At 42.2% G+C, this 14,547-nt stretch overlaps 1 protein-coding gene across 1 annotated transcript in view; it reads left to right on the top strand.

Annotated features, from left to right (window-relative positions):
• The first annotated feature begins 9,462 nt into the window (after positions 1-9,462).
• Positions 9,463-14,547, top strand: part of RLF (RLF zinc finger) — a 77,459-nt gene continuing 72,374 nt past the window's right edge. Inside the window, exon 1 of the mRNA XM_059043757.2 lies at positions 9,463-9,770. Within this exon, the coding sequence (XP_058899740.1) occupies positions 9,534-9,770 (237 nt within the window). The 5' untranslated portion in view covers positions 9,463-9,533. The remainder of the gene's footprint in view (positions 9,771-14,547) is intronic.

The following is a 14,547-nucleotide window of genomic DNA, read 5'->3' as shown; positions in this document are numbered from 1 at the left end:
CACATATTGCTTTTGCTCCCCTCCGAAGAGCTGTCAGAGTTACAGACAGTTGCACGCAGTTTAGTCTACAACTAGAGAGTTTAGTTTACTAATTAGTTCATGTGTTTTTATCTCGGAATACTCATAAAGGAGATGCCATCCTCCAGAAAGCTTTACATAGTTAGCCAGTAATTTGTACACCCACGGCATTCTTTTCATTCCTCTACCAGTATTTTTATCTTCTGTTAACCAAAATTTTAGAAACAAAGACCTGATTGAAATGAAAAGGTGTTTATTTTTGGTTTGTTAGGACTGCAGCCCAGGAGACACAGATTCAAGAAGCACTTGAATTGTGTTCCACCGGACTACAAAATGAGGGAGGCTTATAAAGGCCAAAACTGCAAGGTTACAGTTAGTTACATGAGTTGTTTATCAAGAATTATAATTGGAGCTGGCAAGCAGTAAGGGTGCTTGTTAAGTAAGGATTGGTTGGGATCAGAAATGGTTGCATAGTTACAAGGGAGACCTTGAGACCATAAGGTTGCAGCTGGCAGGTGTTGTTCCGAATACAGCTGGTAGTGTTCTTGGGTCTAGTATGGTTCAAAAAAAGTTCACGTTCTCAGTGGTACAGAGAGGTGTCTGAGACCAGATCCTCAATGGCCACCTGACTTCATTTTTGTATGCCTGAACTGTGATTACCCCCATAATAATTTCAATTTGTCATCACTTCTTATATTGAAAACTATCTATTTTATATGTTTGTTGTGGAATTATCTAGAGTAGACTGTTCAGTGAAAAAATAAAATAAAATAAGGAGAAGAACTAGAATAAAGGGAATAAAGCTACTGTATACAAAGCTGTGAATAAAGTATCTCTGAAGGGATAAAAATAAACTGTTTTGCAGTGGTGACTTTCAGGGAGGGAAACTATGAGACTGAGAGACAGGGATGTAAGGGATACACTTTTACTATCTATTCTTTTGTACTAATTTAAAAAACTAAGTGCATATTTTAATTACTCAAAAACATTAATTTGGCGGGGTGGCGGGGTGTGTGTGAAATCCCTGGCCGTCCAGTAGTTGGGACTCCTCACTTCCACTGCAGGGGACATGGGTTTGATCCTTGGTTAGGGAACTAAGGTCGTGCGTGCCGCGTGGTGAGGCCAAGAAAAAGAGAAAAATATAATTTTTTAAAGGCGAAAAATTATCTGCTTATGTAGGTGTGCCCCTCCTTAGACAGTAAGCTACTGCTTGAGGTCAGGGACCACGTCCATTTCAATTTGTACTCCAAGAGCCCAGCACTGTGACTAGGTCAGAGTCATAATTTTGGCTCTTTATACGTATATAAAAATAGCCTTCCCCCCACTGATTCATTTCCATTGCTATTACTGATATTACCTCAGTTAAATTAAACTGTATTAAATTATTTAATGTCAAACATAAAAATTAATAAATAATAAAAATGATAAATTTCAAATTCAATTATTAAACTAATTTAAATGAGATAACTGTTAAAATAATAAAGCCTATAAAAACACTGGAATTTTAAAAAAATTAGCTCTATTTAGGAATAGTACACAAACAATAAAACACCCATTTAAGTGGGTTTGATGAATTCTGACAAAGGTATGTACACATGTAATGACCACAATCAAGATAAAAAATTTCTGTTACCCCAAAAAGTTCTGGGTCCCCATTCTCAATCAATTTTATCCTCCCACCCTTGGCCACTGACAACCACTGAATAATCACATTACCATCTATTAATAGATTTCAAATATATTTAACTACACACATTTATTAACAGAAAGTCTGTATTTTGCTATTAAATCAAAAAGCAAATGCTAGCCCACAAAAAATGCATAGTTTGACCATGTTCTTGTTTCAATTCAATTTTTTTCTCATTCTTTATGAGAGTAAATTTGTCATGTGGCCTAGAAGGAAAAGTGGAAAGGCTGCTGTATTTTCAAGAGCAATAATAGCAATTGCCATTTATTGAGCGTCTAATATGTACCAGGCACCATACTGACCCTTTACATGAATCCATTTTCTCATTCCTTCCTCACAGCCACCCCAACAGCTGGGTATTCATTACTAAAATCATTTTGCATGTGGCTTAGAAGTACCCCTGACCTCAACTAAGTATGGTTAACACAAATGCATCACACATTTAACAATACCCCAAATCTCCAAGCTCTAAACAACCCACCACATACTTAAGTAGCAGTAAATCCTGTTAAACCAGGTGCCCTCCCTAGTTCTCAGAAATAACCAGAACTACCACTGTCACTCTGTGGCTCAAGGATTGCTGATCTTGTCCAAGTCTGTGCTGCCCTTTCCTTGACCAGTGAACGTTTCACCTCTGGCCCACTGTCTACGTTGGAGCCAACTCCCACAGGGCTGTGCTGGAGCCCTCCTCCCTCTCCAGGGCGTGAGGGTTGCTCACAAAGATTCTCCAGTGGTCCTGGGATTCTGAATCCACTATCCCAGAAACAAAGGTCTTCTAGGGGGCAGTGTGGATTTACTCCTTGGGCTGATCTAAGGAGGTAGCTCTGCACAAGTTGAAATTCAAGTTACACGTAAAAGATGAAGCTTGAGACTCAGAGAAGTTAAAAATCTTGGTCAATATCACCAGCTGGTCAGCAACAGAATTAGGATTCAATCTCAATCTGTCTGACCTCCAAACAACGACTGCTTTTCACTCTGTTAGGCTATCTTCCTGACCATTCTTTAGACTAAAGGGAAAAGGACATAGCAAGTAAGGAGTAATTAAATAAATATATACAGAGCAACTGCTCTGTGCCAGGCCCCAATCTATGACATGAACAAAAGAGAAAAGACAGAACTTGTGAGGAGAAATGTTCTTTGGGGAGAACCAGGTCTCAGTTAAATCAGAGAGGAGACTTATGCTCTAGGGGATTTTGCTGATGAAAAATTACAAGTTCCACGCATTGTAACCCATTCAATAATTCATGAAATATTCAAGCTCACAATGGCCTGGAGCTGTGTTAGGTGCTGAGATGGAGTGGGGAACAAACAGATATGAACACTGTCTGCAAGTTTACAATCTCATGGAGGGGGAGGGATAAACAAATAAATGAATACTCACATGTATAATTACAGACTGTGGTAAGTGTTATGAAGGGAAAAGAACAGGTTGCTAGAAGAGAGAAAAGAAAGGAACCTACTGTAAAAGAAGAACCCCAAAGATTGAGAAGGCACTGGACAGGTGAAGAATGTTTCAGAGAGAACAGCAAGTACAAAGGCCCTGAGGTAATAAAAAATGAGGGCTTGAGGAGTTGAAGGAAGGCCAGTGTAGCTGGGGCTGCTCATCCATAACTGGATGATACTGTGTCTCAATTCCATTTAGTGCAAGTGGGAGGGAGTTCCAGGAAAAGGTGACAGATTGAGCAAAGACACAAAGGCAGGAAAACTATAAAGTGAGGTGGAGTGGTGCCATGTTTGGGGAGCTAACAAGCAACTCTGTGATCTTAGGAGTAGCAAGCGGTTGAACTTAAAAGCCAGGTTGAGTATTTTTATTCTATTTGAAGCAAGAAGGGGCTAACATGTTTAAGCAATGGAGGTAAATTTAGGAAGATGGTCAGGGAGAAAGTGGATGACCTGGAAACAGCGATATCCCTTGGAGCGCTCTTGCAATAGCCCAAGCAAGAGGAAAGTAAGACTTGCCTAAGGGTAGGTGGTACAATGAAGGAACTGCCCCTTCCTCATATCCAACAGTATAAAATTCCCCAAAAGGAAGAGCAAAGAAGAGTTCTCCAGGGGAAATCACTGGCAGGAGGGAAAAGGTTGAAACAGTGTCTGTGCAGTTTTCAGAGTTTCCACCTCCTTTGGGGGTTCTCTACCTTTAAGGCCCCTGACTCTTCATCAAAACACAGCAACAAAGCCTCCTAGCAAGGAATACCTAAGTTCCTGGGGTTCCCGTGAGCTGATGAGAGCAAGTCCAAAGGAGAGGGCCTGGGAACGAGTGGTGACAGTCATGGGGAATCATCACTCAAAAGAAGGTTCTAGGGTATAAATACTGCTACCTCACATGGCAGCTACTCCCTCCTACCAAGCTCTTCTTAGACCTTTAGAAGATATGGTCTCCTTGCCTGGGCATGGCTAAGTGGAAATAGGTCAGACATGGGTGGAAGAAAATTTCCTAAGGACAAATTGATAGGATTTGGCATCTACCCTGATTAGATTTTGAGGAAAGGAAAGAGAGAATAGAAAATAATTATGAGAGAAGCCTGGGTGTTGGAACAGGGGTGATTTAAGATCTTCTATCTGCCTTTACACTGATTCTTACCCTCCGCAAGCAACCTTCTGATGCTAATATTTTTCCCAAGCCAACTTTTCTATAGGTATGCCATTATATTTCTTAGGATAAATTAGTACATTGGACTCTTGTGATTTAATCACCACCGAGGTGAAACGACAGAATCAAGTTCTCGAATTTGCAAGTCAGAAATTCTAGCCTGGAACTTCCCTGGTGGCACAGTGGTTAAGAGTTCGCCTGCCGGTGTGGGGGACGCGGGTTTGATCCCTGGTCCAGGAAGATCCCACATGCCACGGAGCAACTAAGCCCGTGTGCCACAACTACTGAAGCCCGCGCACCTAGAGCCTGTGCTCCGCAGCAAGAGAAACCAACACAATGAGAAGCCTGCACGCTGCAACGAAGAGTAGCCCCCGCTCGCCGCAACTAGAGAAAGCACACGTGCAGCAACCCCACATCCCCTTATAGCACAACCCCACTTTTATGCCTCTTTTCCCAGAAAAATCTTCTCAAAGGGGTTAATTCTCCCCACCCTATCCCTTTGCTTTTCACTTCTTCTTGAATTAATTCTTCAACCCTCTCTAGTCAGGGTCCATACCAGACAGCCACAGAAACTTCTGTAGTCAAGGTTATCATCAATACTCATGATGTCGTATCAAATGATCACTTTCTGTCCTCATCTTACCCAAACTTTTGTTAACGGTCTACACTGCTGACTATTCTCTTCCTGCTACTTTATTGTTTTGTCCTCAGAAATATCACATTCTTCTGGGGTTCCCTCCACCTCTTTGGTTGCTTCTTCTCAACATTCTTTGCTGGCTGGATCCTATTCTTCTGACATGTCGATCTTGGAGTGGTCCTGGACTCTCCTCTTTTTTCTGTTTGAGGTCACAAACTGTCAACTCATCACCCAAACTGAACTCACAGGTGGGTATTATATGTCCTGCAGTTTTTAAAATGGGGAATTGTGTTTTTTAAAAAAGCCCACATTTCCAATTTCTCTTGGAAAATTAGAAGATCTAGCAAAATAGGGTCTGCATTCTCACACTGCTGTAATTTGCTGGAGCTGAGTACCTTCTGCCTGGGTCATTTCTTTGTGTGTGTGTGGTTTAAACAGCAGAAATTTATTTTCTCACAGTGATAGAGTCTTTAAACCCAAGATCAAGATGTCAGCAGGATTGCTTTCTTCTGTGGCCTCTCTCCTTGGCTTCCAGATGGTCACCTTCTCACTGTGTCCTCACATGGTCTTTCGTCTGTGCACATGGATCCCTGGTGCCTGTGCATCCAAATTTCCTCTTCTTATAAAGACACTGGTCAGATTGGGTTAATATCATGCTTTGTAACAGTCAGATTGAATTAGTACCCTAACAACCTCACTTTAACTTAATTGTCTCTTTAAAGGCTCTGTCTTCAAAAACAGTAACATTCTGAGTTACTGGGGGTTAAGCTTTCAACATTATCAATTTTAGGAGGCAAAATTCAGCCCATAACATCTTTATGGTCTTTGTTGATTATAAAAGTAATCGATGCTTTTTAAAAATCAAATTATACAGAAATGTGTAAGTAGAAAGTCAAAGTCTCCTGTTATCTCACTTCTCATGACAGTATCTCCCAACAGTTAGGCGTAATCAGTGTTTCTTGAAAGAATGAGTGAGTGAGCATGGGGTGGGCTTCATATCACACCTGAAAAAAATGAGGTACCAAAGAGGCTAAGCAACTTTCTCTAGGTTATAAAACTAGTTAATGAAAAGAGAACCAGGACTTCCCTGGTGGCACAGTGGTTAAGAATCCACCTGCTGATTCAGGGGACAGGGTTCGAGCCCTGGTCCGGGACATGCCACAGAGCAACTAAGCCCGTTCGCCACAACTACTGAGACTGCGCGCCACAACTACTGAAGCCTGCACACCTAGAGCCCGTGCTCCACAACAAGAGAAGCCACCGAAATGAGAAGCTCGCACGCTGCAACAAAGAGTAGCCTCTGCTCGCCGCAAGTAGAGAAAGCCCACACACAGCAACGAAGACCCAATGCAGCCAAAAAATAACTAAATAAAATAAATTATTTTTTAAAAAGCGAACCATACCCAGTTCTACTAATTTCTCATCCAACGTTCCTTCTACTATCTTATGCTACTCCTTTTTTATATTTGTTGTAATTTTTGAATAAAGATGTGTTCCTCATTTTTAATGTTAAAGTGGGTAAGTTGGAGATTTTATATTTCTCTTTAAAAGTTACCAAACTTGGGAATTCCCTGGCATGCCTGGGTCATTCCTTAACCAGTTCACTACTTCCAAACATCTGATATCCAGCCAGCTTTACTCATTTAGGTCACCTGTCTAAGTCATGTCTGATTTACCTTTCCCCAGGTAATCTCAGCTAGTCCCACTTAAATACCATAAACTTTTACATTTTCTTCTTTTGTTTAACAAATATTGATTGTCCACATGCCAGGAACTACCTTACTAGACACTAGGGATATAGCATTGAGTAAAATAAGTCACCCTACTTTCAAAGAACTTACCTTCTAGCAGGTGAGACACACAAAATAGTGATAATGTAAAGCCAATTAATATGAACAAAATGAAAAGAGAGCTAGGGATAAAGAAGGCTATATTAGACAGGGTCATCTGCCCCTGAGCGGTCATACTTCCCGAAATGAAAAAAGGAAGGATTCCCCAGAGAGAGGAAACAGTAGGTACAAAAGTCATGGACCTTGTCTGTCTTGTTTAAGAATGGCAAGGTCAGTGTGGCTGGAGCCCAATGAGTGAGATGGAAGTGGTGGGCAGAGCATTTGGAGAGGTAATAGGGCAGATACAGATAGGACTTTGTAGGCTCTGGTAAGGATGACAGGGAGCCACTAGAATGTTCTGAGCAGGGGGGAGTGATGTGATCTGAACTGTGTTTTGTTTTGAATTTATTTTGGTTGTGCCAGGTCTTAGCTGTGTCCGGCGGGCTCCTTAGTTGTGGCTCACCAGCTCCTTTAGTTGTGGCATGTGTGCTCCTTAGTTGCGGCTCGTGGGTTCCTTAGTTGTGGCATGCGAACTCTTAGTTGCAGTATGCACGTGGGATCTAGTTCCCTGACCGGGGATCGAACCCGTGTCCCGTGTATTGGAAGGTGGATTCTTCACCACTGCACCACCAGGGAAGTCCCTGAACTATGTTTTAAAAGGAGTTATGTGGCTATCCTGTGGAAAACTGACTGGATGAGGGCAAGAACAGAAATAGCTAGTTCACTGAAAAGGTTATTACCTAAGTTTAGATGGGACGTATTAGTGGAGGGGTCTAGGGTGCTAGATCTTGAGGAGGTGAAAAAGGGTCCGATTTGAGAATATATTTCCAATTTAGAGCTGGGATTAGCTATGGAGCGTGAGAAAATGGAGTTGAGCACGAATCCAATGTCTTTGGCTTAAGCACCTGAATGAATAGAGGAGTCACTTACTGAGAGAGGAGCAGTTTTGACATGTTTTCTTGTGAGATGACTACTAGATTGCCAAAGGAGATAGTTAGGGGGCAGAGGCTGGATTTCAGGGCAGTGATGATAGCATGTCCACCTTTATTATTTGTAGGGCCTGGAAGCATGAGCATAAATGGAGGCACACACACCATACGTCTAACTACTTAGAGTTATAACCAAGCTAACAACACACTGTTAGATAAAACACGTTCTGTCCTTCTAACTTAATAAATGCACCTTTACAACCATGAAATTATAAAAGATACATTACAAAACTGTAATATTTTTGTGTATGTGACTGAAAATTGGCAAAATATCAAAGATGACTGAATTTAATTTTTATACATTTCTGGGTGCTCTATTGATGGGCCAGGGATTTTTTTAAACAATATATTTATTTTATTTATTTATCTTTGGCTGCATTGGCTTGCTCTAGTTGCAGCGAGCGGGGGCTACTCTTGGTCATGGTGCGCGGGCTTCTCATTGCGGTGGCTTCTCTTATTGTGGAGCACGGGCTCTAGGCGCATGGGCTTCAGTAGTTGTGGGACGCGGGCTCAGTAGTTGTGGCTCTCAGACTCTAGAGCACAGGCTCAGTAGTTGTGGCGCATGGGCTTAGCTGCTCCGCGGCAAGTGGGATCTTCCCAGACCAGGGCTCGAACCCGTGTCCCCTGCATTGGCAGGTGGATTCTTAACCATGGCGCCACCAGGGAAGTCCATGTGCATCTTTAATTTTACAAAGTATTACACATTCTTCTCCTAAATGATGTACCAAATTATACTTCCACCAGCAGTACATAAGTTCCATTTTCCTAACACATGGTACTAATTTAAAATTTCTGCCAAACTGATGGGTATGAAATTATATCTCACTGTTGTTTTAATTTGTACTTTGATAGTTACAGCTAAGGTAAATATCTTGTCATGGGTTTATTGGCCATTTGGGTTTCTTTTTTTGGTGATCTACCTCAATATCCTTTCTCTACTTTTCTATTGGATTGTTCGCTTTTTTCCTTTTGATTTTGGGAACTTCTTGGGATATTAACCCTTTGATGGCTATATATATGGTGAATATTGTCTAATCTTTGGCTTGTCGTTGTGTGCCATCTTTTAAAACTTGTTATTACAGAATTAACAAATTTTAATGCAGTAAAGCTAACAATATTTTGCCTTATGGTGTGTGATTTTTGGATCTTATTTATGAAATTCTTCTCTATTTTGATATCATAAAGATATTTATATTTTCTTTACTCCATCCAGCATTTATTCTTTGGATATGCTTTGAGGTAAAAATCCAATTTAATTTTTTTCCCTTTTGGAAAAAAATGTTCCAGCGCCATTTATTGAAAAGTTCACCCTTTACCTACTGACTCGTAATCGTAATCCCTCTCTATTATAAACCACGTTCCCATGGGCTACTCTTCATTTCGGCCTCACAACCTCCACAGGCTTATTTTTCTTCTACTGGGGAGGCTTTACTTTAACGCTCTTCTCGGGGCTGCATCTCTCTCGTTCTTCAGATCGCAGCTCAAATGTCATTCCCCCATATCTAGATTATATCTACAGGTATGTCCGTCTCGGTGACCCCACGACTCCAAAAGGTCTGGAAGGACTACACTGGGCAGGAGACCCTGGTCAGCTGCTGCCAGGCTGTTGCCCGGGCGGCTGCTGGGGAGGCCGCGGAGGGGAGGGGCATCCCGAGTTCCAGTGACGGAATCCAGCGGGCGCCAGCGTCGCCCAGGGGTGCGTCACAGAGCGCGGTCGACCGGGGGCGGGGCCAGGTCTGAGTCACGTGGCTTGGTTGCCTACGCGCTGCTGGGCCGTGGGAAGATGGCGGACGGAAAGGGAGACGCCGCCGCTGCCGCCGGGGCTGGGGCTGAGGCTCCGGCGGGAGTCGGAGCCGGAGACGGAACCGAGACAGAGTCCATGGCTCGGGGTCATAGCCCTGCATCTCCGGCGCCGGGAGCCTCAGGGCTGCGACCGTGTCTGTGGCAGCTGGAGACAGAGCTGAGGGAGCAGGAGGTGTCGGAGGTCTCATCTTTGAACTACTGCCGGAGCTTCTGCCAGGTGAGGGGCGGACTGGCTGGCTGAGGGCGGCAGGGCGGGGAGGCCAGGGGAAGAGGCCCCGGACCCGTTGCTGCAGCCGGGGCCGGACTGAAAGGCGCCACCTCCATGTCTTGCCGCGCCCCCGGGCCGGGAAGGCCCAGTTCGGAAGCCCGACCGCTGGCCCCCCTCAGCCACTGCCCGACTTCGGCCACCGCCAGGGCGGGTTGCGCTGTGTTAGACTGAGATCCCGAAGGGCGCCGGCAGCTCCCTGGAAGGGCCGTGCCCTGTCGTCGTTGCCTGTCCCCCCGGCTGGTGGTTGGAGCGCCATTGCCTCCTGAGGGATTGATTGCTCGCTCGTTCCTTCCCGGAGATGCTTTTTTGAGTAGAGTGCAGATCTCCAAATTGGAAAACCTGGGTTTTCCTAAATAATCCGGAGATATATGTTGGGGCCAGAGACTTATGTTTGGAGTCAACGTCTTCTGGGCCCCTAAAAGGTATGACAGTTGGCTTTGAAAGGCGTCTAGGGCTTTCTGCTTAAGGATTGTGGAGCTGGTTGGCTGTTTGGTTTTTGCTGCCTTTTTTGGGGGGGGGCATCAAAGCTGTTCTTTCGCCTCTTCTATATTCCTTTGAGAATTGTGCTGCCAGAAATGAAGCTCGTGATCCTTGTAGTGGTTATTAGGCTCTTTGAGTAGAATAGGATTGGGAAAGATGAGGAGTGTGGTCTCTTTTGGCAGTTCTGTGACCATTTCTGTGCCGTATTAGGTCCTAAACCTATGATTACATATTTCTTGGTATGCTTAGTTTCGTTTCCAGGATCACGCCAAGAATTTTCTTTATAAATTTAAAGATGTGCCCTTATTATTTCTACGTCTGCTTGTTTGTTCTAATCAGGTTTTGGAGCCGCCCCTCTGCTTCTCACCTGGTGCACCTTAGAAAATGCAAAATAATCGTTGGCACTTGGGCTCTTAATGAGTAATTGAGTGTGCTGAATAAATTGCGGTGTTCCAAAGTTATAATTTTGAGGGACAATTTGCTCTGTTGGTCCGGAGAAGAATCAAAAATTGACTTGATTGAATGTTTTTCTCCCTCCTCTCTGCTGAGCCAGAAGCACTTCATCTCTGAATGGATTTTGTCCTTGCTAATCCTTTCCATACGTTGTATCACTCCAGTTTTTATGTCTACAACCCTCAGCCTTTCCCTGAACTCTGAAGTACTAAGGTGTTCTTTGCTTCTTCACTAGCAGTGATCATTCTTAGTACACATATGTACTTTACAAACTTTTACTGACTCCATAGAATGGTGCCAGACACTTTACCAAGTGCTGAGGAAACATAAATAAGGCTGCACTTACCCTTGATGAGCTTACGGTTGGGAGGTGGTAGTAGAAATAACAGTATTGCCAATGCAGTTTTGGTAATGATGGAAGAGGAGGCGTTGTAAAAATACTGGGAGAGGCCAATTTAGATGGGGTGGCCTGGGAAGGCTCTATTGGCTGAAGGGATGAAAATGAGTCCTGAATATTGGGGAAGGGAGTGGTATTCCAGTGTCAAAGGTAGAGATGAGAAGGAAAACAGTGCTTTGGGAGAAGAGGGAGCTAATTGGACCCGGATTAGTGAGGAGGAGAGCAGAAAAACTGTTGGTTTTGGGTAAGCCTCCTAAGCTTGCGTTGTCTTCCTAGAAGAATAGCAAGAATGGATATAACCCATCAAATTGAAGCTTGTCAGAGGATAACATATATATATTCTGCTTTATGCCTACTGCTGGCAGCTCTGATTTTATTTTAACTGAATTTTAATGTATTGAGTCTTAGTGATACTTAGATATGTGAGGGCACAGAAGAATTTTAAAAAGAAAGTACTTTTGTAATTTGTCTTTTTTATGAAGTTCTCGTTTTTTGGCCTGAAATTTTCCCAAAACAATTTTTTGCACTAATAAAATAAAAGGAGTATCTGTGACAGTATGTTGTAATAGAAAGCACATTGGATTGCGAGTTAGTTGGGTCTTAATTGTGACTCTACCACTTACTAGCTAATAACCTGGGGCAAACTATGACTGTGAGATTATGTTTTGTTTTCTGACCTTTATCTTGTAGTGCTTTATAGGAACAGTAGACAGAAAGTTTATATTCAACTCTTCACAGTATTTTTGTCACATTTTCCCCATAACCCAGATGAAATCAATAGGGTATCCTTTCTTACCAGATACAGAAAAGTTTTTTAAAATTTTATGATGAAGTAGGAATAATTTCACTATCCAAATTTGGTTGAATAGCTTTTGGTTTCACATTTGAAAGGCAGAATAAAATTTATTCATCTACTGATTGTGTGTGTGTGTGCCTGACATTGCATTAAGTGCTGGAGATAGGAGCCTGCCCTGCATGCAGGAGCACCTAATGAATGTGTAGAGAGATGTAGTTGTATTATATTATCATAAAGGCCTGACCTGTGCTCTCTGGGATGCTTAACTGCCACAAAATTATTTCCATCATGTGTTTAGTTTAGAGATATTGTCTTAAGGACTTATACTGTGCCAAGTAGATCCCCCCTGCAACAGGCTGGGACCGTATTCTCTCTAGCTCTTGCAGCACTTAAAAGATATGGCTCTGTCTTTGGAATTGCACCAAATCAAGAAATAAACTAGCATATGAAAGGATAGAGAAGCTTGTTTCATTCTGGGCATGTTTTCAATTTTCAGAAGTTTGTGAAGATGATCAAAATGAAACTTCAGAAGTAATAATTACTAAGAAAATGATATATAGATGAAATTGTAGTCAGTGAAAATTTGTATTCAGTGATTATGGGATGTGTGTGTGTGTGTGTGTGTGTGTGTGTGTGTGTGTGTGTGTGTTTTCCCCTTCCCTCAGTTCCTTTTCTGAAAACATTGTCTGCCAGACAGACAGTGTGGATAAGATTAACTCCAGAAAACAGTCTTTCTTTGTTTTGCTGAAAAATTGATGATATCCTCTCAAATTCTTGCTATATTTTGGGAACCCAGATTCCTGAAGTTTTCCAACTGGTTGTTGTATTTGTAACACAAATTTTGAACACTTTTAAAGTAGACTTCATTAACAACTTGAAATTATACTTTGAGACTATCAAGCAGAGTAGTTTTATGAGTAAACCTTGTTTATGAGACACTATGAGTTCTGGAACTAACAATGACTTTGTAGATTTTTAAATGTTAAATTAGGTAAGTACTGAATGTATTTCATTTTCCCCTAGATTAGTGATTGAGTTCAAAGGGCCTAAATCAGATGCGTATACTGGCTTTACCATTTAAACTAGCTGTGTGACCTTGGCGCATGTTATTTTCTTTAAACCTTTTCTCATTTGCAGATGGAATAATAACAGTACTCACTGTTCTCTATGTAAATACACTGTTGTGTGGACTAAATAAAACAATCTCTGTAAAAAACAATGGCCCCAGAATTATCTGAGTTATCCAGATTTCTTGGAATAAAAAGTCTTAACAGGGCTTCCCTGGTGGTGCAGTGGTTGAGAGTCCGCCTGCCGATGCAGGGGACACGGGTTCGTGCCCCCGTCTGGGAAGATCCCACATGCCGCCGAGCGGCTGGGTCCGTGAGCCATGGCTGCTAAGCCTGCGCGTCCGGAGCCTGTGCTCCGCAACGGGAGAGGCCACAGCAGTGAGAGACCCGCGTACCGCAAAAAAAAGTCTTAACAGCCTTGCCCCCAGCTTACTTTTCAGCTCTTACCTAGTCTATCCCATCACCCCAGTTCTACTGTTACTTATTCAGGAGTACTTTACTTGGAGTTCATGGATCAAAGTGGGATCTCAGTTACTCTGATTAAAATTTTGCCTGTGAATTTCCAGGTGCATTATTTTGGAAAAGATGATCTTAATATTCATTGGATTCTTCAAGATCCAAGACACATGTTAGGTTTTCAGTAAATATTTCCCAAGTGACTGATCTACAAAAGGATGGAATTACTACTTTAACAAAAGCTCAGCTCATTAAGCATTTTTATGTCTTTCCCTTTCATTGTGCTGTTCTATCCTTTTCTCTCATTTTCTGCATGGCAAGTTTTCCTTCTCTAGGGCCCAGTGCAAATGTCACCTTGTCTGTGAAGCTTTCTTTGATTTTACTAGATAGATTTCCTCTTAGTTGTTTGTGTTCTTTTGACACTTTGCACATACCTATGGTTTTAACTCCTTTCCTTGCTGTCACCGTCTTAGTTCAGGCTTCATAGTGTCCTTTTGCAGCAACTTTTCACTAATCTTTCTTGCCTTCTTACTGGCCTTATCAGCAATGCATTTTGGTGTTCCTTTTAAATTATAAAAATAATCTTGTTAGTCACTTTATTCCCTAAAATTCTTCAATGGTTTTTTTCCCCAAAGGCAAGATAAAATTCACACTTACCAGCCTGGCATGCAAAGCCTTTTAGGATCTGGACTTGCTCCACCCCTTACACCCAACTTTTTTTTTTTTTTTTTTGTCTGCCTTCATCCCAGTGTTCATCTCTCAGTCCACTTGATTAACCCCAGGGTCACGCCTTCCTCATCTGCTTATTTATCCTTTAAGACCTGGCTCAAATAATAAGTTTTTTTAGAGCATTTTCTGATTTCACCAGACAGAATGAGGTGATTCTTTCACTTAGAATATGTACTCCAGTAGCATCTTGTACATCGGCATGGTACCTGAATGTTTTTGTCAGTGTTTATCTCTTGTATTGACTAGTAAGCCAACTAGTAAGTCTTTGTTGTATACCTGGTACCTAGCAATTAACACAGTGCCTGGCCCACAAAACTAATCTGTTGAATGGATTATATTGTAGGAACT

Source organism: Kogia breviceps, chromosome 1 (genome assembly GCF_026419965.1).
Source record: "Kogia breviceps isolate mKogBre1 chromosome 1, mKogBre1 haplotype 1, whole genome shotgun sequence".
NCBI lineage: Eukaryota > Metazoa > Chordata > Mammalia > Artiodactyla > Physeteridae > Kogia > Kogia breviceps.
The sequence above is the reverse complement of the archived record's forward strand: the minus strand, read 5'-3'. Positions and strand labels throughout refer to the sequence as shown.